The 22,299-nt window shown below is 45.0% G+C and overlaps 2 protein-coding genes across 5 annotated transcripts in view; one reads left to right on the forward strand and one right to left on the reverse strand.

The window, feature by feature from the left end:
* The window catches only part of SLC37A4 (solute carrier family 37 member 4), a 155,864-nt gene extending 149,665 nt beyond the window's left edge, over positions 1 to 6,199 (forward strand). For all 4 annotated transcript variants that reach the window (XM_069614396.1, XM_069614394.1, XM_069614395.1 and 1 more), the window contains one exon: positions 4,276 to 6,199. In XM_069614396.1, coding sequence (XP_069470497.1) covers positions 4,276 to 4,442 — 167 coding nt within the window. In that variant the 3' untranslated portion in view covers positions 4,443 to 6,199. The remainder of the gene's footprint in view (positions 1 to 4,275) is intronic.
* TRAPPC4 (trafficking protein particle complex subunit 4) overlaps positions 6,126 to 22,299 on the reverse strand; it is a 32,853-nt gene continuing 16,679 nt past the window's right edge. The window contains exons 4-5 of the mRNA XM_069614398.1: positions 21,792 to 21,918; positions 6,126 to 6,552 (exon numbers count right to left, since the gene is read on the reverse strand). Coding sequence (XP_069470499.1) covers positions 6,474 to 6,552; positions 21,792 to 21,918 — 206 coding nt within the window. The 3' untranslated portion in view covers positions 6,126 to 6,473. The remainder of the gene's footprint in view (positions 6,553 to 21,791; positions 21,919 to 22,299) is intronic.

Here is a 22,299-nt window from a genome sequence, read left to right on the forward strand (position 1 = left end):
CCTGAGAGTTCATCTGAGGAGTTTTGGAGCTAGCCCTAAGCTCCTGTCTCAAACTTCCTTACCACTTCTTTCATACACACTTAGCAGCTCCTTACAGTGTAGGTTAAAATGTGCACTTTGTTTTTTAAAACGGGTTGCCTATTATCTGGATGGGTTCCTAAAATATTTGCCTCTGGAGCCAATGGCTCCCTGGGCAAAAGATTAGTCTGTAGATAATTCAGAGTAGGTAGAGCACATACCTGAGTCTAGAGTTCACTAAGGCACGTTAATTTTATTTAAATGTACATTTTTAGTAGTAGTCTGGTCTTCAGGTTTAGACTGAATTCGTTTATTAAGAAAATGTATGAGCATTGACGAAGGGACTCTCCTATGGCAACGGCAGCAGCCATCTCTCGGACACAGGTCTCAGTGGTTTGGATGAATGTAGCCATCATGTTAGGAGGGCAGGGATGCGGGCAGGAAGACAACAGTGCACTATTTACCAACAAGAGGAAGTAGGGTGAGGGAACAGGAACTGCAGGTGTGGGGACAGCATGGAGGTGCTACAGATCAGCTATAAAAAAAAAAAAAAATAGGGAGCCTTTGGTATTGGGCCAGTCAATGCAACAGCAGTGAAACACGGAATGGTATAGCAACATAACGGCAACCGAAGGTGAGGCAGCAAATACCTTGTCTTGATGGTGACAGCAGAGGGATGGCGCTCTCTAGAGAGACAAGACTATCCTTATTTGTGGTGGGTAGGAGGGTCAATAGAGAGGGAGGGAATACCTTTGATGTTCTCGGGGGGCAGCACAGAGATGAAGCTCACAGGAGAGGCTGAGTGCCTGTCCGGATTTTGGGGGGGGGGGGGGGGCATAGCAAAAGAGGGGTGTTCTGATGGGATAGCACAGAGGTGGACCACAAAGGAAAGGCAGCAGGCACCTTTTTAGTTTGGGCTATTGATGGCGCTTGTGCCACTTTAATGCAATAGTTTTGGTTTATGAGTAAAGAAAAGGAGAACCGACCCAAGAGGGGCACACAGCTTGTATGTGTTTGGTTATTTGCCCACCCATGGACTGTCCATGGTCATGCCCACCCCCACAACACTACTTCATGTGAACTCTTTGAGCTCACTTTGTTCAAGCTTTACCACAAGACTTTGCTTTGAAAAAACATTGGCAGACGCTTCAAGTGCAGTCTTCTGAGAATTAAAAGTGCTTGACAACAGTTTTGGCTTCTGTAGAATTATTAGGCATTTGCAAGGCACTGCTATTAGTGCACTAGTTTCCTGGCATGGGGGGCCAGAGAACTAGTGGGGCTCCTTGCGGAACAGTGGGCTATGCACATAAAAATGTTATATGATGGAGAGACTGGGGAACCAATGACAGACTCCCTGGTAAGCAGGCACATCAGAGTGGCGGACCTACTCTCCCTCATCATGAAGTCCAGGGCTTCTAGCACCACAGGCCTTGATGGGCTCTGTAATCCGATATTAAAGGGAGACCCTATGTGGAGAGTGCATTTTCTATCCACTTTATTCTGCCAGATATGTAATTCTGGGCTTATTCCCCCCACAACATGGACGTCCTCCATCCTTATTCCAGTCCATAAAAAGGGCCCCCCTAACAATCCTTACAATTGTAGGCTACTGTCCATGTTGGACTGTAGTTCCTAACTCTTGGCAGTCTCTTCTTGGATCTCCTCACTGCTTGGGTCAGGAAAAGTGTCTGCCGAGCTGCCAACAGACAGGTTTTAGGCAGGGCTGTGGGACTTCAACTCTATATGGTCCCTCCTTACCCTTATCTCAGACATTCAATGTTACCTGGGAGTGCCCCTATATCTAGGCTTCATTGATTACTCTGCAGCTTTTGGTAGCATAATTAGAGCAAAACTCTGGGGAAAGCTGGAAGCATGGGCTATAGACCCTTCACTTTTTTATTTTATTAAGGCCCTCTATAGTGGCACAAATGTCAAAATCGTGCTCTCTGTGGGGGAAGGACTTGTCGAGCTCCGTTGCAACCACACAAGGTTTGAAACAGGGGTGCCCACTGGCTCCCTTATTATATAACCTATACAGGCAAAACTACCTGCACTGCTGAGTAGAACGAAGAGCCATCCCCGTGATATGAAAGATCAGCCTCCCCTGCCTACTATACGCAGATGACCCTGTAAACCTAGACCACACTCCGCTAGGACTGCAGCAATCCCTTAATGCCCAAGACACTTATGCCTCAGAACATGGCCTACTTCCCAACGCAGCAAAAATTGAAATAATGATCTGTGGGAAGGGATCCTACAGTGCACCTTCTTTCATGTGGATGGTTGTGGGAGTAAAGCTGGAACAGGTAACAGACTACCGATACCTGGGAATATCATTCAGACCAGCCCTTTGTCCCCAAGAACTTGGCACTAGCATGTCGTATAGGGCATGGGCCAAATGGCTGTCCCTCAAAAGAACCATCGACTCTCAGGGAGTGGGGTCATTGGGGGCCAAAACGATGGGCTATAGTGCTTCAGTCACTCAGAGTATTCTCTATGCTGTTGAGGGCAGTGGGCTGGCTCCCTAGATTGGATGCAAACATCCCTGGCTGGTTGCTTGGAGTCTCAGGGAGTGTTCTGGTGGTGGCTGTTCGGTTGGAGCTGGGTCTCTCTTCTTTATTAATGTCTTGGAAACTAGCAGCTATTACATTCTGGGTCAAGATGTATTACAACTATCTGGAGGGGCCCTCTCCGATAGGCCAGGTGGTAGCACATGCAGAGGGGTTCTCAAAGAGCATATGGTTCAGCGACCTTGATAAACTGGTTAAGCAATGTTGGAGGCGTTTGATATGGATACGGGTCCTGGGACATGGTTAGATTTCTACCTGTGCAGGATTGAGAGGAAGCTCACTCCTAATGATGCAGGCCTGTCGTCTCTAGATCACCTAGCCGGCCTCTAAGTTTGAAGTCTGTTCCCATCGGGCCTCCACACTTGGTATCCCTAAATCTTACTTAACAAAATTGTGCCTCCCAAAACTAGTGAGATTTATCACTGCCATCTGCCTCCAAACCCTCCCGGTGTTTGAAAATACAGGGGCCTGGATTGGGATTACTAGAGTCGAAAAGACTATGTTGATTGTGCGGCGAGCAAATATTATCCACCTACCACATTCTGACTCAGTGTGGGGCCTTGGGCCCAGAGTGTATTGGGGCCTACAGTGAAATCTGTACTCGCACCAATTCTGGGCCCCAGTTTTTGGCGCGGAGGCTCTGACCACAGTAGAATCAGGCTACTATGTTTGGCACCTGGTGCTGAAGAAACTAGACCTTGGGCCCCTCCAGGTTGCTGTAGCTGACTTTCCTCCCTACAAGGGAGCCGTTTAATTTAAATCCTAATAAAAATAACACAAATCGAAGTTCTAAAGTTGCCATCATGATATTTCCCTAGGCCATCTATAATCCATGAAATGTGATCTACGATGAATTAAGCCGTTGCTAAATGTTATGCTGTGTTAATAAAAATAATTTTTGGTTATTTAAGCAACAGTGTAAAATGGTTTTAAATGTAACCAGCGGCACTTAATACTTATTTATTAAAAGATGCCCAGGTACTTGTCGATTTTGCCACCATTACCATGAATGGCCAGTTAATACCACTAGGGCAGTGCGTGGCAAATGTGCCGGGACAAACACCTAAACTGTTGGCATTGGCAATGCTGGGAAAAAAACAAACAAACAAAAAAAACACATGAGATGAGTAACTTGGGAACATAAGTTGTAACAAGTACCTTAATGGTAGGATGATAAACGTAATTATAGGCAAAGGAGAGCAGACAAGTACGTTAATGCCAAGGTGGTGTTGAGCACAGTGGAAGGCAGCAAGTACCTTGAGGTTAGAGTGGAAGACCACAAAAGGGGAGCATGCATGAGCGCTCCAGATATTTAAACTACAACTCCCATGATACTGCTCAATTTTACTATTCTGGAAAGAGATGTTCTGGCAAGCCACCTAAGGCATTAGCATTCAACACAGGTTCCTTTGTATTGTCACAGCACCTGTAGCATAGTGCCAAATGCAGGTCCATATGCATGGTGTCTCCTCGGAAATCTGCAGCCAGCACATCTAATCCCAGACCACTTTAAAAAGAACTTAACTTTGCACTCTAGAGTGCAGGTATGTATGTTGCCAGCAACGCTTCCTTTGCAATATGGTGCCCCCTCAGGTGGGGTGCCTAAGAGAATTGAGGCCAACAATGTGTGATGGCACAACAGCCTTTTAGTGAACCGTCTGACCATGCTCTCTCTCTTTCTCCACAGTGGGTGGATTCCTGGCAGGACTGCCTTTCAGCACCATTGCCAAGTACTACAGCTGGGACACTGCCTTCTGGGTGGCTGAAGTGGCCTGCGCCATAACCACTGTGCTATTCTTTCTGTTGCGGAACACGCGCACAAAAATGGGCAGAGTCCTCAAAAAGGAGGAGTAAAAGCAGAGATGCTTCGGAGTGCATCGCTAAAGGACTGGAATGCCCCACTGCGAGCCGTGGCGAGAACATGAGCGACTAGAATCCCGTACCACATCCGATGTGTCCTTCCATGTGTGTGATCGTGTTTGCAAAAGGCACCTTCATTAGACAAGACACCAATCCATGCAAGAGGTGAAGTGTGCCTACACTAGCTATAGGAATGTCGAAACTATAGGTCAGCTCTTCTGCAGTGAGTGGGCCTGGAGGATGGGAAATGTGGCGTTTGTAGGTTTACACCCGGTTACCACTCTGTGGAAACAGGAAGCCTAATCTTGTAATTTACCACTGTACACCACCTGCTGCTCCTGTAGCAGTTTTGCTCAGCCTATACTCCTTACCCCTCAGTGCACTTCCTGCACCTTTTGTTGTTTTGAGATTCTGGAAATCATGCCTTTTATTCCCCCGTACCCCCCAAATCCCCTACTCCAGCAGAGATAGCCACCTCCTCCAGAAAATGAACCTGTAGACACGACGAAGCATGCCCATCACCCAGAGAGCCTTTATTCGCCCAAACCTTCTTGCCCATGATTTATGGTCGGTCTACTCGGTGGCAGTATTTTGAAATGGAAGGCACTCAAGACAGTATGCTCTTTCGGGCACCAGCTGGTGCGCCATTGGGCGTGAACAGCAGGGCGCTATCCATGCCAGGATATTACCATTTCCTTAAATATAGTCATCCTAAGTACCAATAAATGCAGTGCTTTGGATGGCAGTATATTTACGCAGTAAATGGTGCTGTACAGTAACTGAAGGCCCCATGCACAAACAGGTTGCTATGTCATGTATGTGCGACAAACCAATCTATTTGTGCATGGAACCTTCTAAGTACAGCTTCATGTACTGTTTTGCTTAAATACTGTCATCCAAAGCACTGCATTTCTTAGAGCTTAGGATGGCAATATACCGACGTGGATAGGTCCCTGCTGGTCGCAGCCAATGACAGCAGAGGTGCCAGAAGGTCTGACTGCAGCAAAGGACGCATAGTTTGCTCAGCTGCTATGAGTAGAGTCTCTGGCTAACGGACATTTTTAAATGAGGTATGAGGCCGATAATGGAACATTGATGACTTTCTGAAGCTATTACCACACTCTTTGCATTTCCAATGCACATGCATCTCCGGGAGAAAGGAGACCTGGCATTTCTATTATGAAGTCAAGGCTTTCCTGAAGGCTGGGTTTCTCCAACCCCCAAGCTGGTCTGCTCTCAAACAGTCCACTTTGTAGAAGTTCCTCATTCATGCACATTGGATCACTTGCTTTGATTTCACTCTCCCTAATGTCTCCTTCTTCTGTAACCGAATCATGTGCCAATGCCCCCCAGATATAGGTTTTGCAGGACGCACCCTTCTCTAGACACCAGCTCCCCAAGTTCTGCTCATTTAGTGCTGATAGTGCTGGAGACCTTACTAACTATGCAGATGCATCATACCTCCATGGTGTATTACAAACCCCAGTGCACCCTATGGCAGGTAGGGCAGACTCATGGATTATTTTGAAACGGGCCAGTGGGTTGCCTTTTATATGTAATCGGGAAGAAAATTAGTTTTTCGTATGCAGATTGAGACTTGTTCAATTTATTAAAATGGAGTCAACCATCTGTGCTTGATGGGCTACCGGAAACAAGTATTGAGTCACTAGAAAGTAGTTACGCAATTTGTTGTGAAATTTACTGCAATAAATAAATATTTACAAACTGTGAAATAAAACATTTTAACTGGAGCTGTGCCCAGCTTGTTTAAAATCATGTCAGTGCATGCTGTCTGCCACGGTCTCTGTGCCCGCACAATACTGAGCTCACACCGGCTCACAAACACATGGTTTAATATGTACAGGCTGCAAAATGGCGAGCAGGACATGGTATCCAGACATTAATTTATACAAGTCTTAAAGATCACACATATATACAGTTTGGGGAGAGCAGGAGTGGCCCTGGCTGAAGATGGTAGGGTTCTCCCAGCATTGCCTAGCAGGTGGTGTCCATTAAGAGAAGGTGCTAGGATCCAGGTCCAAAGGCTCCAGCCTTCTCCGCTATTTCCAGCGCTGCCTTCAGGTTCTGATCAAACAGCTCGCACCTAGGAAAGGGACAGGAATGAACAGGTTACACGGACAAACAGTTGCTCAACAACAAAGTCTCTGGCCAGAAGGACACCTTCCTAACATACACATCTCCAGGGAGTCGATACCTCACACTCTCTTTTACCTGTTCAACTCCTATAAATTAAAATCTAGAAATAAAAAAACTAGGCGAGCAATAGAAATGTCATAAGAATATAGTCACACAAGGGGGAGCCGTCTTTGGAACGCTTTGAAATTCCTCAAAAGCAGCAGTACTGGAGCGACCAGTGTGTATGGCTCACCATGGGAATGGTGTGCGCAAGTATGATTTTGCAACGGTAACAAGCCGGTTCAGCCAACTGTTGTAGATCTCCCAGACCCAAGCCTTACAAGCTCAGTGTAAAATATAGTTAGCATCACCATCCCGCACCGGCTAGTTTTCCAGAGCAGTGACAGCCTAGGAACAAGGGCCAACATTTGAGTTGGGAAAGGGCATTTAACGAGGATGACAGTTGCAGTTTAGGGAAAGCCCACCTGTGTTTTTTTTTTTTTTTTTAGCTCTTAGACACCAAAGTCTGACATATATTCAAGGCCACTAAAAGAGCCAAGATAAGCTTAAGATGTATTCCGATATGTACCAATGATGAGTCTTCCCAGTAACCCAAACTCCACCGAATACCTCTCCCTGATTGAAGCCTTGATGTACAAAAGCCTACTCTGCATCAATCCAGGTGAACTGGAGTAGGACCTGCAGGCATATTGTGATCTTCACACACCCCACCCCCGAAGTGGTGACCACTGCTATTGAACCATTAACTCACCTTCTCCAAATAAATCCCATTGATAGTCAGCAGCCGTCACCACTGAACTTATTCAAGCCAGGTTTAACTAAAAACCTGGATGCCTTCTCGTAAAATGCCCTCCAAAAAAAGAAAACGGCCAACTCCAGGCCATACAAAACAGAGCAGCACACCTGATCTTTGAGCGTCATAAATATAATCTCTCGGGAGCTTTGAAAAGCCCCCCCATCCCCCGCAATTAAGAAATCATTTTAAAGGGGGCTTTGCAGCACCAGACAATTTGGAAGCTTGGCCTTGAGGACCTACTGGACAGATTCACCACAAGGGCAACCCCAAGATCCAGTACAGCTAACAAACATACCCCTAGGAATTTCAAAATCAAGATTGGGCCTGAAGGCTTGTAGTTGCCAGACTCGAGCTTAAGAAAACACTCCCAGCAAAGCGCAGACTGCAACCTGACCCCCAAAGATTCAGGCAAACAAGGAAAACTTTTGTACAAACAATCTTTTACTGATCAGGAGACTTAAACCTAAAGCCAAACCTCAGCGATGGGGGGGGGGGGGGGGGCACATACTGACACCACCAGCGGAAAATATACCAGTTACCAAGACCTGGAATTTGCTGGCCTGCTTAGCGTTTACATAGTGTTTGATCGATAGTTAATATGGGTAGCAAATCCGTAGGGTGGGACCTTCCCACTTTTCTCTTTATATGTTCGTGGCACATTAGAAGCCAGTAAATAAATATCTGGGATTCCAAAAGAATTGTGTAGGACTAGGATCAACACATAAGTAATCTGGGCATCAATACTGAAAAAAATTCACAAGCAAAAGAAGCTGATGGTCAGTACATAATAGTGGGAATCCCAACCGGATGATGAAAGGTTACAAACTACTGAAATAAGGCTACACCATCGCACACTACTAAGACAAAAGTTACTAAGACTAGAAACCTTGTGATCACAGACTAAAGATCAAAATGGACAGACAAACCAGGAAAGTTGAAAAAGGCAAGATATGCAAAAAATGGGATGGGGACCATAATCAAAGATGAAACTCACTTCCTCCGCAACAATTAGGAAGGCATCAGAAGTTATTACTTTGGAGACCTAACAACAAAAAAGCAGAAACTTCCCCGTTTCTAGACAGTGAGCAAAAGATGCAAAACCAAATTGGGTGACAGCAGAAAAACAGCATCTAATGCACCTAAAAGACTAGAGACCAATCCAAACCCTCTTTAGCTATACAGATATGTTAAGAAAATGTGCACATACAAAAAAAGAATCAGCTGTCAATATTAGTTTTTATTCATGCCATAAAAGCATTAGATTATCGGCATACCCCTTCTCCTATACCAAACTCCTGAAGTATATCCAATATCAATGCTATATTCAACCAACAAATCACACGAGACTGAAGTACCGCACACCTTTAATGCCCAGATACCACAGTGGATAGCCTATGCAAAAAGCTGGTCAGCCTGTTATGGGGAAAGTAAGTGGGGTTTCCCCAAGTGGCTGCGACCCTGGATTCCAAGATGGCACTGAAACACTCAAAGAATAGGTCGGTGATATAGTTGATTTGCGCCAGTGCACACAAATCAAAGTACTGTGCCCTTTAAAGACACAAGACTGCTGAACCTGGTCAGGAATGCTCATCCAAGACCCACGTCCTCACCCCAGGGTAATGTGTTCGTACACGAGTCTCCCATAAATTCCTTCCCCAAACCATCTTCTGGTACCTACCTTTTCAGACTGCTAATCTTGGTTTTGAAAACTGGCCACTCGCACTGTTTGGACTATCTTCCTACTGTAAACAGATTACTTGTTCGTTGCGCAGACCCACTAGGTTCACCCGTGGGTTGAGCCTGTGCCTTGGGTACTTCACGTGCAAGGACCTTGAACAATCTTAATGGTCCTCAGGGCTTCTGGCAGAACTGCAACATTGGACTGGCAGGTATTCTGTGAGGACTGCTACTGCACTCTACGTCGATTGCAAAAGGCAATCTTGCGGTATCTAATAAGGAGTTAGGGGGGGGGCCCTACTAGAAGGAAGGTGGTCCCAGGTGGGGTCAATCTACCACTGTGTTGGGACAAAGCAAAGCTTTTACAGTCTCACCACGATAGGCTCTGCAGTGAAGACCTCACCCAAGGACCCCTGAATGCCTGCCCACTGTAGTCCAAGGGAAGAACGTGCCACCCCCATTTGGAGTCCCCTCCTGTAGGAATCCATGTAAAGCTGGTGTCTGACTTCAGTACTATACCTCCTTCACACTACTCTAGCCAAAACATCACCAGTAGCAGGAAGGCTTTAATGGTATAAGACTCGTGAATGGAACATGAGTTATCCCATGGAAATCCTTGTTTCCTTAATCCCACACTTTCAATATCCAGGCTTTCCAATAGCTAATGGGTCCATCAAGAGAACCCTGGTTTGCTCATAGTGGGTGAAAGGGGGGGGGGGGGGGCAGAGCTGAGGCCAGCAGGGGTGAGGGGGGGGTTCACCAATAGAACAGAGTTGTCTGCAGAGGCGAGCATGTCCTCTTGTGGTGCTCCAAATGTCCAGGTTATCAAATGAAAGGTCTCAAGGTACCATCTCCACTCTGCCAGAAAGAAGGGCGCCTGCACGTGTCCACCAGAGAATTCTCCTCCAAGTAAGTCACCCTGAGATACATCATATTCTCCTTTGCACACAACCCTAGAGTCCAAGCAGTCATTGCAGCAAAGAGACACTCGAGCATGCCATGAATCCAAGCAGGATTGACCGTCACAGCATCTGAAAACTAGGTTCTGTGTGATTTTTAGGTTTTAAACTAATCAACTGCTAGTACTTGAATATTCACCCAATTCCAAATACTATTTACATTCAATGTGACTACAATCTTCTAAAGGGCCTTCCATGCCACAGCGCTTCAAAGCAATATCAATGGCAGTAGTGTGACGATTCACGGGATCTTGTCACTTCTCCCCAGATGGTAGTTCTTCCCTGTGAGGCGAAAGATGTGAGCCCGCTATGCAATATTCCTCCTAGGCGTGGCGGTAAGCAGGACCTCACAAGGAGGGAAATCAGCTCTTGGGGATAGGGACTCCCTAACCCTCTATCATTTGAGGCTCTCAGTTCATCAGTACCTCAACCTGAGCAGACCATCGTTGGCTATTGTTTCTTCCCTTACTCAATTAAAACCCACAACCACTGAGAAATGGACGAGTGAAGGAAACATTAAGTGTGCCAACAGGTTGGAATCCAGTCATACAGGGAAGAAGAGTGACGGAGTAATAATCACTCCTACATCACTGGGAAGCAATGGAAACATAATTAGGCTTTTTTAATTAGGCTTTTTTATATAGCGCTACAAACCCTCAGGTATCCGAGCGCTGCTTATTATTACCCACGGTGTGTGGTGCTCATTTATCGACCTCGGAAGGATGAAAGGCTGAGTTTGGCCCCGCCGGGATTCGAACCTGCGTTAACAGGCCCTGCACGGGTGTCAAAGCGAGCGCTCTACTCGCTGTGCCACTTGACCGGCTGTGCCACTTGACATGGAGCTGTGCCACTTGACATGGAGCAATGAAGAATACTTCTTGAGACTGAAGAACAATGATCCTCAACTGGGGAGGGCCAAGAAAGATTGTATAAAAATTGAAGGCGGCCTTGTAGAAAGGGGAAGCATACGCCGAGCAGGAGTAGCCCAGGAAGCTCAAACCTGGCATAGAGAGAGAGACCAGTGGAAGCAGGCTGGTCCTCAGTCAAGAGAATGTGGCGAAGCAGAAGGAAATGCAGTTGAGGGGCCAGCAGCAAGCAGACTTGCATGAAGGTCTGGAAGATTTAGGTGGTGGCATGACCTTGAGGAGGTGGACTGTGCGCTCTGCAAACGAACCTGCCGAGCAGAGGGCTCAGCAGAGCTGCAGATGAGCACAGAACGCTGAAGAGAGAAACACTGGGAGTGTTTAAGAACCCGAAGTAAGCCTGTGACCTCAGGAAGAACCAACGATGCCAATCCGTCAAGACAAAAAGGTAACTGGAGTGGCGCAGAGGACCGTGGCTCATAGAAGGCAGTAACAAAAGTCATAAATGCTACAGGAATGAATGTTGACGCAAAGATGCATGCAAGCGTCCTCAGTGAGTGGTTTCCTTCCAGAGTTAGTTCATAATAAGGTGAGTTATGTAGTGGCGTTTCGCATAAACCCACGGCATTGCCGTTCGCAGACGACAACGCCTGGTTCTCTCAACTTATGACGAGACATGGCATACTATGGGCAGGTAGGTTCAGGACCATAAAAACGTTTTACTGAGGTTGACATTTGTATTCCAGTCGTTGCCAGTTGCGATCCCAACTACCTATCACTTAGAGATAAAAAATAAATTTAAAAAACAAATTCTTGTGGGCCGAAACAGAGGCCTAGAATAACATACAAATCAAAGATCCTTAAGTGCGGAATGGGTTATCATGTCCTATATGACTACTTCAGGGCAGCACAGCGGCAAATATTACTAGATCACCCGAGAGAAAACAGTGAAAAGCAATGGGTAGCACTGGAAAATGGTCTCTTTGCACCAGTATCACTGGAGGAATGGCTGTGGATCCCACAAGAGAAGCTGCCCCGCAGGATTCGGACCCACCCTATGCTTGCCGTCTTTATGATATGATATGATATGGTATTTGTAACGCGCCTATACACAAGTGTTTCAAGGCGCGACGAGGCAGGGAGGGAGGGAAACAAGGGGAAGACAGACAAACGATCCTACTAGGCCAGGTGTCATTCAGATCGCGCAAGTGCTGAGGTAAGGGGAAAAGGAGGAAGTGCAGGGGGAGGAGGTGGGGGGGAAGAGCAGTACAAGGTAAGTAGCGTAAAAAATAATAAATAATAAATAAAAAGGGCCAGCTGGTGGCAAGTGCGAGGTAAGTGCAGAGCAAGTGCTGGGAAGGGGGCTGTAGGGATACAGTGACAGTCCCACAGTGCAGGGGGAGCCAGGGAGGCAGTGCAAGTGGAGAGTGGCTGGGCCCTGGACCGAGGTTGCTGAGAGTGGCCCAGATGCAGGTTTAGTGCTGAATTCAGTGGGGAGTTAAGCAGGATTAGCAGGGGAGAGGGAGAGAGAAGGCAGAAGCGAAGAGGAAGGTTTTGAGGTGCTTCCGGAACCGGAGATGGTTCTCCTCAAGTTTCAGGGAGGCAGGAAGGCTGTTCCAGAGGGAGGCCCCTGCTGCGGAAAGAGATCTACCCCCAGCTCGTTGCTTCAAGAAGCGGCTGACCATGAGGGAGTTGGAGACGGATGAGCGAAGGGCTCGTGAAGGAAGATATTTAGGAAGAGAGAGTTGAAGGTATTTAGGTCCCAGGCCCCAGAAGGCCTTGTGGACAATGCAGAGGGTTTTGAACTTAATCCTTGCAGCCACTGGGAGCCAGTGAAGAGATTTCAGTCCTGGAGAGATACGGTCCCTGGGCTTGAGGCCAAGGACAAGTCTCGCAGTTCTGTTCTGGATAAGTTGCAGAGGGCGGAGAGTGGAGGCAGGCAGATTAAGATAGAGGCTGTTACAGTAGTCCAGCCTAGAGAGAACCAGGGCTCGGGAGACAGTGAGCTTCTGGGGGAAGGAGAGGAAGGGAAGAATACCTCTGAGGAGGTGCAGCTGGTAGTGTGACTTCTTAGAGACGTCAGATATATGAGGAGAGTGTGGAGTCGAAGATGACCCCGAGGTTTTTAGCCTTGCAGGTAGGGGCAGGAAGGGGGCCAAGGGAGGCCGGCCAGAGAGCTGCAGGGAAGGAGGGAGTGGGTGTGCCGATGAGTAGAATCTCAGTCTTACTGGCATTGAGGCAGAGGTCATTGGCGGCACACCATTCCTGGATAGCAGACTTTGTGGCAGAAGGTTAGGGACACGACAGGGGTAACATTGTGGCCCTCACCACTCAGTTGCATATGGGCCCCACTGATCAGGGTTTATTGATGGACCCTAACCGCTTCCAATCACTGTATGAGGCCGACCTAATAAGACCATGACAAATGTGGAAGAAAAGGGCTCTGCCGACAAAGGGCAAGTTAGAGCAAGCCCCGCAATCTGGTAGCATACCACCATTGTTGTTACTTGCAACTCTGAGGTGTGCTGTTCGCCCCACGATGGAAGGGGCAACTGCAGCACCCACCAAAACCTCTGACGCAGGTTCTCAACACACACCATGCTTCAAAGGGGCTCATCTCACAGCTATATGCATTACTACTAAAACAGAGGGCACCCAGCCATGCATGCAAGAATGGTGGGAGGCTGACCTGGGACTGCAGGCTGACTGAGGTTTGGGCCACCATTTACAGGACAGTTTGGTCCTCTGCGATAGTGGTGCAGTACAAAATGCATATCAGCAGATTACTCTTCCACTGGCACCTAACTCTGCAGCGGTTAACACGAATGTACACAGGGGTTAGCCCTAATTGTTGGAGGGGCTGTGCTGCTGTAAATTATTACTGGCATCAAAGGTAGGGCTGTCCCAAAGTACAACTTTATTGGAAGGAGGCTCTGGGCTGGGTGCATGCTATAGAAGGGATCACTAGAACCCGGTCTCCACTGTTTGGGATTGAGAAGAGTTGACCATTTACTGATACTGCACATGCCAAGGAACTTAGTTTTGGCAGAATGGGTGTGCCCAATGAGGCAATGGAAACTGAGTTACCTCCTCATGGAGTGGTTGGACAAAGCTTATGGAAACTATGAAATGGAAAGACTAATGGCAGCAATTTATTTTTTTATTATTTTGGTATAGCTGAGAACATCAGCTTTTCAAAAATTATTGGCATATAAAAAGAATCATTACAATATAAAATTGTTAACACAGTATAGACATACATACAATATCAACAAGCCACAAGATCAACAAAAATCAACATAATGGAGAAGAATGACCAGAAGAAGCAGGGTTAAAATTAGACCTATGAATTAAAATTTGAGTTCAATGTGACAGTATACTTAGATCTATAGAGAATAGATGCCATATTAGTAACAGTAGTTGTAACAATACTAGTTCACATATATGGAGGTAAGTACCCACAAGAGGGCTATTTTAGATCAATCTCTCATCGGGTAAAACTGCTTCTAAAAAGTGAGTTATGGCCTTCATTACTGAAAATCTAACATCCTTAAATAAGATACTCCATATCTCATTGTCATTCTTCTCCATGTACATAGATAGTAACTTACTAAAATGTCTATCACGAATGGCTATTAAATTTGGGCATGACACAATTATGTGTTGCAGAGTTTCCTTTACATTGTGTTTCTCACAGAAACGGCAAAAGTGGAGGTCTGCTGGGATAGATTTGCGTCTAACCAGGATTTCTCTTGTCAGCCATAAATTTAGTCTTGTCCGCAAAAATTTGTTGCGTATGTGTGTAGATGGACATTTCATAAGATAGCCTGCCGCTTGACCTCGACATTTAATACCAAAGAGGTTAGGATCGAAATCTCTATATTTTACGCAAAGATCGTAATTTATAATCCAATCCCAGTCAAGGAACTTCCTTTTTGCTTGTGCCGGATGATCAATAAGAAATTGTAAGGAAATATTTGCTCCAACTAAAGTGTCCAAAACAGTATTTCTCCATTTTAGTGAAAAACCAGATGTGGACCCAGATAGATGTCGAGCGACCGTACTCAGAATATTATTATTGGTCAAGCCGAGGAGGCTTTTGCGAAAGAAGGCACACATTCTCCATTTAGCTCTACTATGGAGAGAATTCAATCCCAATTCAAAACGTAGTATTGGAAGCGGTAAGCAATTTGGAAGCCGCAAGACCTTTTTCCAAAAGGTGGCCTCCAATCTGTTCCACATACTATCCCTGGCATACAGTCTGGATTCGGCACCATAAAGTAAAGTGGGGACAACCTTTTGTTCATAGTACATCAAGATGTGTTTTAACGTAAATTTCCCAAACTTATAAAGTAAAATTTTCGCTTGGGATGTCAGACTTAGCAGTTTCGAGTCTAACATATGTGGCAGTTTCCCATCACTAACCGTGTTTTGTATAAAGACACCGAGATATTTATACTCCAGAACAATGTCCATTGTTTGTTGTTGAAAAGACCAAAATCCCTTGTAGGATTTCCGTCTAGTGGTAGGACTGCAGACCATAATCTGAGATTTGGTTAGATTTACTATTAGATCATTTGCCTCTACATAGGTTGCCAATGCAGCTAAAAGATTTTGTAAACCTATCGGGGTCTGGGAAATCAGTACCAAATCGTCTGCGTAGAGCAGCCAAGGGATACGTTGGCCCCCTAACTCCGGAGCATCTACTGTAATTCCTCGAAATGATAAACCCAAATCTAAGATGAAAAGATTGAACAATGAGGCTGCTAGTGTGCAGCCTTGCTTTAAGCCAGTACAGGTAGGGAAAGAGGCGGACAGAAGTCCCTGCATTGAGAGTCGTACTCTCATGGTAGTATCTGTATGTAAATGGATAATTAAGGACAAAAGTGAGGATGGGCAGCCAAGATCTTTTAGTTTGGTAAAAAGGAGATTTCGGTTTATGGAATCAAAAGCAGAACTAAAATCAATAAACGCGAAATATAAAGTTTGATTTCTGGATGCGTATTGGGACTTTAACATATTAATGGTGATAATATTCGGGATCGTCCCCAGGCCACTTACAAAGCCAGATTGGTACGGATCCCTTTTAGAATTCCCCTTTATCCATTTGTTAAGATCTCGCAATATGAGACGAGTATAAATCTTGCCCGAGACATCGAGTAATGAAATAGGTCTATAACTAGACGGATTGGCACGGTCGCCCTTCTTATATATTGGGATAACAACAGATCGTCTCCATGATATCGGGATTTTTTGTGACGTGTTAATAGATTCAAACATGGTAAATAGTATATCTGACCATATGTTGGGAAATTGTTTAAGATGTGCATTTGATAGGCCATCAGGGCCAGGTGCTCGGGAATTACTTGCAAGATTGATATAATTCAAGATATCATCTTTATCAAAATGCAGATAAAACGGGTGATTAGACTTTAGTTCCGGAGCAAAGATATGAGGTCGCGGAGTTGCAAGTAGGTCCGAATAATAGCTTACCCACGCATCCTCTGTTACATCGTTTATTTGACGGGCAACCTGATGGCCTAATGTAGATTGGTTTATAATGTGCCATGACTGAGCAGAGTTCTTGGCTGCCAAGGATGCTAACATATTACTCCCGTCTGTTTGGTAAAGTTTGGCTTTTATTCCCCTTACCCAATTTCTATAGCCAGTTTGTATACGTAGCAAAGCAGCCCCACGGAGATGTGATGGTAATTTTAACGCTTGCCTTTTTTCCGCACGTACCCTGGATTTTCTAAGTCTTATTTCATGGTTGGGGGTATGCAAATGCGAAGTTTGTTTATGGTTATAAGTGGTAGAGCTTGTTTGAAAGAGCTGCATAAGGTCTTCAAAAACCGTGTCTGCCGTCAGATGGTTTAAGTCATTATTATTTAGTTTGTCATGATATCGTGCCGAGAAGGCCTTCAGAGACTGCTCCGTCCACTTTAGTCGGTTTCTAGCAGGGTTTATTTCATACGTTCCCTTAAGAAAGGCAGAGTGTGGTTTGGAGATAGGCATATTCGAGCTGAAGGTGGTACACAGGATATTATGATCACTCATCTCTGATTCTATTATTTGGAAAGATGTGACCATATTTGACATATACATGTTAACATACGTGAAGTCAATAATCCCATGACTACGTGCTCGATGCCACGTGACTCTAGGTGGTATGTCTTGTGAATATGCGCCGTTCAACATGTGAAGATTCCGTGATTTAGTAAATAATAGCCACTTGTCCAGGCGTTTTTGTTCAGAATTAAGAAAGGGGCCCAAACAATGTAGGTTCAAATCACCCGCTAAATAGATCATGTCTATGGCTCCATCCATCATAATTATATCAAAGGCCTTAGATATGGCTTCCATAAAGGAATCATCCGAAATGCCAAGAGGGTTCCAATAAACATTAATAATGGCACAAATGTGTCTTTCACATACAATTCTGGTCATTTGTATGAAGTTGTTTGGGCAGTACCATGGAAAGATTTTTAGGACGGACGACTGTTTAACAGCCGTTAACAGGCCAGAGGTTGGGCGACCCATTTGGTGCTTTACAGCAGGTAATATACATACATCGTAATTGTTCCAAGACGGTGATGTAACCAACCATGTTTCTTGCAACAATATAACATCATACTTTAGCAGATGGGAAGAGTAATTATTCAGTAAATGCTGATTCCCTCTAGAGTTCCAACTAGCAAAGACTAGTTCTAATATGAGGAAAGATGAATGCTAAGGTTGCTTGCTCTGATTTTGACATCTACAAGATTTTCCGGAGCAAGCTTGATGATTGTTGGAAGGTTTGTTTTGGGGGGCATCTATACACCTAGGAGCTCTATCTGGAGCATCAGGGGTGAGAAACACCGTGAAACCAAGCTCATCAATTTGTGATTTCACGGTCCATATGGTGTTAAGAACCACCCTTGAGTTAATCCATAGGTTTACAACAGACTGATTAGAGGAGTCTGGAAATTCCACAAGATCTATATCTATGGAACTAATGTCATCAAGCTCTGGAATCTCGCGAAATATCGAGAGAACAGAAGTCCGATTTAAATTATACTGCTTAGCCGGCAATGGCTGACAGCTAAGAGTCAGACAATGAATTGCCGGTCGCTTTAAATGTTTGGTTGTTAGTTTTTGTTTAGCTGGTACCAATAGCTCATTAAGGTTTGTACAGGAACTAGTCTCTATTTTAGATTGTTGAGCTAATTGAGGGGCGAAAGAGGTTTCCAGGAACTTGGCGAAGGTGGATTGTAGAATTCGTTCTATATCACCAAGTGATTCTGTTTTAGTGTTACCAGTTCCGCCCAGACATATAGGGACAAAATTACCAGCAGTGACTGTGTCCACAAAGCCAGGAGGGCTGGGTTTTTTCAAAATTGGAGTTACCACTGGCAATGGTTCACTAGCCGAGATGAACGGCGCAAAAGTCACGTGTTTAGGGGTTATTTTGGAGGATAGGTATTCGTCAACTGCTCTTCGTATCCCTTTCCCCATATACTCATGGTCTGGTTTCTGTGCCACAGGAGTTTTACCCATGAGACTACTTGTAATTAAGTTAGATGCACTATCCTCTTCACCACTAATGTTGCCCATCTTTGGTTTAGTGAGTTCTGTATGTGACAACTGCTCAGCCACACTGATCAATTGGCTTAAAGGACTATGTGCCAAGGAAGAAGCAATGGAAGTTGGCTGTAGCTTAGCTTTCCTTACAAGTTGTTGTGAATATTTTCTTGTGATGGCTTTAGATGCCAAAACGCAAGAAGATGCTGGGGATGATAATTTGCTAATAAAGGCTTTGATTTGTGAAGTGTGAGGTGCTACAGATTTAATATTTTTCGTTTTTTTTTTCCTGTTATAGCGCACAAGGCTTTTTAGGCAGTGGATTCTGGGGCTTCTGAAGATCGGGCACATTAGGTTTAGGGCCAAAAAGGGAATACAAAGGTCTCTTCTGCCAATCAGTTTTAGTCACGACTGCCTTTTCCATCGTGTCAACTATGGGTTCGGGTATAAATGGTATAGGTTGATAGACTTGATCCCTGGGTTCAGCCAGGTACGAGGTCTGTGAAAATACAGACCTCTTACCATTTGTGACATCGTCAGGCTGGCCCAGGCTCCCAAGTCTATTAAAAATTACAAATTGATTGTCAAGCAACAGATCAAGCTGGTTTGATTGTGTTTCTGCTTTTACAACTAGCACTTCAAACAATTTAGCAAGGGCTAAAATAGCATTATTCATAGATGTAAGTGCTATGCTAGTACTGACAGTCTGAGAATCAAGGCCGCCAGTAGTAGCAGGATTTTTTTCCGCCATTTTTCTGGGAGTTGGGGCTATAAAGGACAGATTTGCAACTGAGTTTGAGGCGCTAACATTTCTAAATAGCACAGGAGATTTTGACAAATTAGCCAATGAGACTTGAGATGACTCAATAGAAACAATAGTGTCCAAATTAATTACAGGTATGTCCTGAACAGCTGGGTTCAGTAGTGGATTATCAATTGATGGATCATCAGAATGCAAAGCTGCGACACCAGTTAGCACATTTGTCAAAATGGCACTATCAGTTAGAGAAACATTTTCTTTCGCAAAAGTAACAGATTGGCCAGACATTGTACCGGTTTTTAGAGTCTCACCAAGTCTGGCATCTATCTCAATGGCTGGGTGCTCCTTTTGACAACTTAAAGACTTTGCAGACATACCAGATTCTAGCTCCAACTCATGCTTAGTATTTTTTTGGCCCAGAGAGGTCGTTTTAGGCTGGTCTGAAGTGGTTTCTACAGCGTTTTCAATAGGGCATAGGTTAATTTCAGTGCCACTGGGATTTCTACAAAAGGGACGAATATCCATTCCTAAGAGCATCTCAGATCGGCTCTTAATAGTGGCCATGGTGCAAGACCTCGGCGTAGAACAAAGTCGTGGTTTTTTTATAGGTATAGAGTGAGGAATCTGGGAACTGCTTGAGCCATTGAACCTATGCAGCTCAGTAACTGGAGGCATACCGGTTGTTAGAGATTTCATGTTGCGTTTCATAGTCAACGGTAAAGAGGTACTTACTAGGTTGGGGCTCAATAAAGAATAGATAGACTACTAGATGAACCAATATGCCGCAACAAAGGGGGTCTTAGAGGGACTTACTGGAGTAATGGCAGCAATTATGTAATCCCACACACACATTGACATGGAATGGCTCCTGTTTTTGGAGCATTAAAGGGCCAGGAAAAGGTGACAGTTGAGGCGGAGGGTCACTAAGCAGTTACAAGCAGTACCGGGACACTTGGGAGGAGCATGTTGGGCAGTCAATGGATAAGACTGGGCAGCTTGGTTACAGTTCTATAGGAGCAGGTCGTTTTTTTTGGTGATTAAGCACTCAACACATGTCTAGATGTTTTATCATGTTATCGCCGTTGGGAGGGAGGGGAGGGGAGGTTTTTTGGGGTGGGGGTAGGGCTGCAAGTAGTGAGTTAAAAGGGGACTAGTGGGGGCTTAAAGCTTTCATGCACTGTTAGTAAGCATGTGTATGTTGATTGTTCTTAGCCTCAAGTCTTATTTCTTTTGACAATTAATGCGATCAAACCTGGAAACTTTGATCAACAGTTTGGTTTTGGTGGATTGCTAGTCCCGATTTAAACTGTAGTTTAATAAAATTCCATTTGAAAAGAAAAAAATGCTACGGGAGTCATCTCCCTCGTCTCAGTAATTGGGAAACACTAAAACAAGTGCAGAAGACTTCAGGAGTCCTCTCCCTCATCTCAGTAGCAGGAAAACCAGTAAAGTGAAATCAAGACTACTACGGGAGGCATCTCCCATGTCCCAGTAGTGGCAAAGTAACTAAAGTCAGCCAAGAGGACTGGGGACACTCGTCCTAGTAACAAGAAAGAAGAGCATTGGCGAAAGGGACCCTGGTTGCAGGTCCTATTGAAACAATATTAGGAGGAACAGTGGAGAGTAACATAATGGATAAAATTAGTCAAGACTGGAAAAGAGAGAAAGAGACCCTAACCAAAACCCAGTGTGGAAAGGAGCAAGATCCTAACATAGTGAAACGCAGTACATCGAGACAGAATTATAAATGGACATTTAAGTGTGGCTAGACAAGTGCCCTTCTGGAACTCCAGGGGTTAATCAGGTTTACACATTCCCCCTCCCTACACTGATTTTTTTTTTTATCTGGAATCCTCACTGGATACTCTTGACAAAGCTCAAGGCTACGTGGAACAACCTGCTTTACTGAGCTGTATTCCTGAATTCTACTGCTATACAAGAACAGCAGGAGTTTCCTTCTTGCCCCGAGCCCAGCAAAAAGTCAGCAAATCTTGTATCCAGCACGAAATGTCCAGAGGACAGAATGAAAAACAGGAGGAATGTGGCTAAGCGGTTTCCCTTAATAAGGTGGCCAGTTTTTTATACAGCAATTTTGGAGAAGAGCTGGAGGCAAGGCAGCTCACCTTAAAAAGTAAGGGACGGGAGGAATCTGGTGGCAATAGAGGCAAATCATTCTAATCATAGAGAAACTATCTTCTATACACTCAAAGTTATGGAGTACTGAGCAGGGGAAACTGGGCAAGCGCAGGCCGCAGCTAGGAAGCATGCAGCATTTCTATTGGATAATGCTCTTCCTCTCTCTCTCTCTCTCTCTTAGAACACTGACACAGGAACAACGATTTACTCTCCCACAAAGAGGGGACAGAACGAGCCAGGGACAAAGACCGAGAACCACAGCGCACTGCTGACATACAATGCACCACTCACACACCGAGACCTGGCAAGGCAGCACTGTCAAAGCTCATACAGACAGAGAAAGAGCGAGCTATATCAAAGTATGATCCACCAGTTACAGGGTATGTACATAGCCACGCATATATAAAAAAAAAACACACACACACTGTGTACCTGATCGGCATCTCCAGTGAGTAGAAAGGATTTTTCAAGGCGTAGTCAGAGTAGAGTTCATAGATTTTCCGAAGGAGTGAGTCGATGCCAGCCTGCCGCGGATCAGCTAGAATCACAAACTTGATTCCTACGGAGAAAAAACAGTGTAAGGAGCAATCTACTGCCTCCTGGAAAGCACAGCATGTCACATTTAAGGCAAAATAAGGAAAGGCCTATCCCAATGCACGAATAAATGAAGTTTCCTACAAGACGCCCATTTTGCAACCGGATCTCCATTTGTGTAACGAATATGAACACCACTTGTACGGAATGCCACAGCATGCTTGTGCATCATTACATTTCTGAACAAGGGTATGAACCTGAACACGCTCACCAAACTTATCAAGGCTGGAAGCCAAGGGCGGGCTGCTTATATTTTTCTAACAATGAGGCTTTCTAACAGATCAAAGTATCTCGAACTGCCAGAACGCATGTACTTGTAAAAGACAGCTACAGGTTAAGGAGTAAC

Source organism: Ambystoma mexicanum, chromosome 9 (assembly GCF_040938575.1).
Source record: "Ambystoma mexicanum isolate Mex_15411 chromosome 9, UKY_AmexF1_1, whole genome shotgun sequence".
NCBI lineage: Eukaryota > Metazoa > Chordata > Amphibia > Caudata > Ambystomatidae > Ambystoma > Ambystoma mexicanum.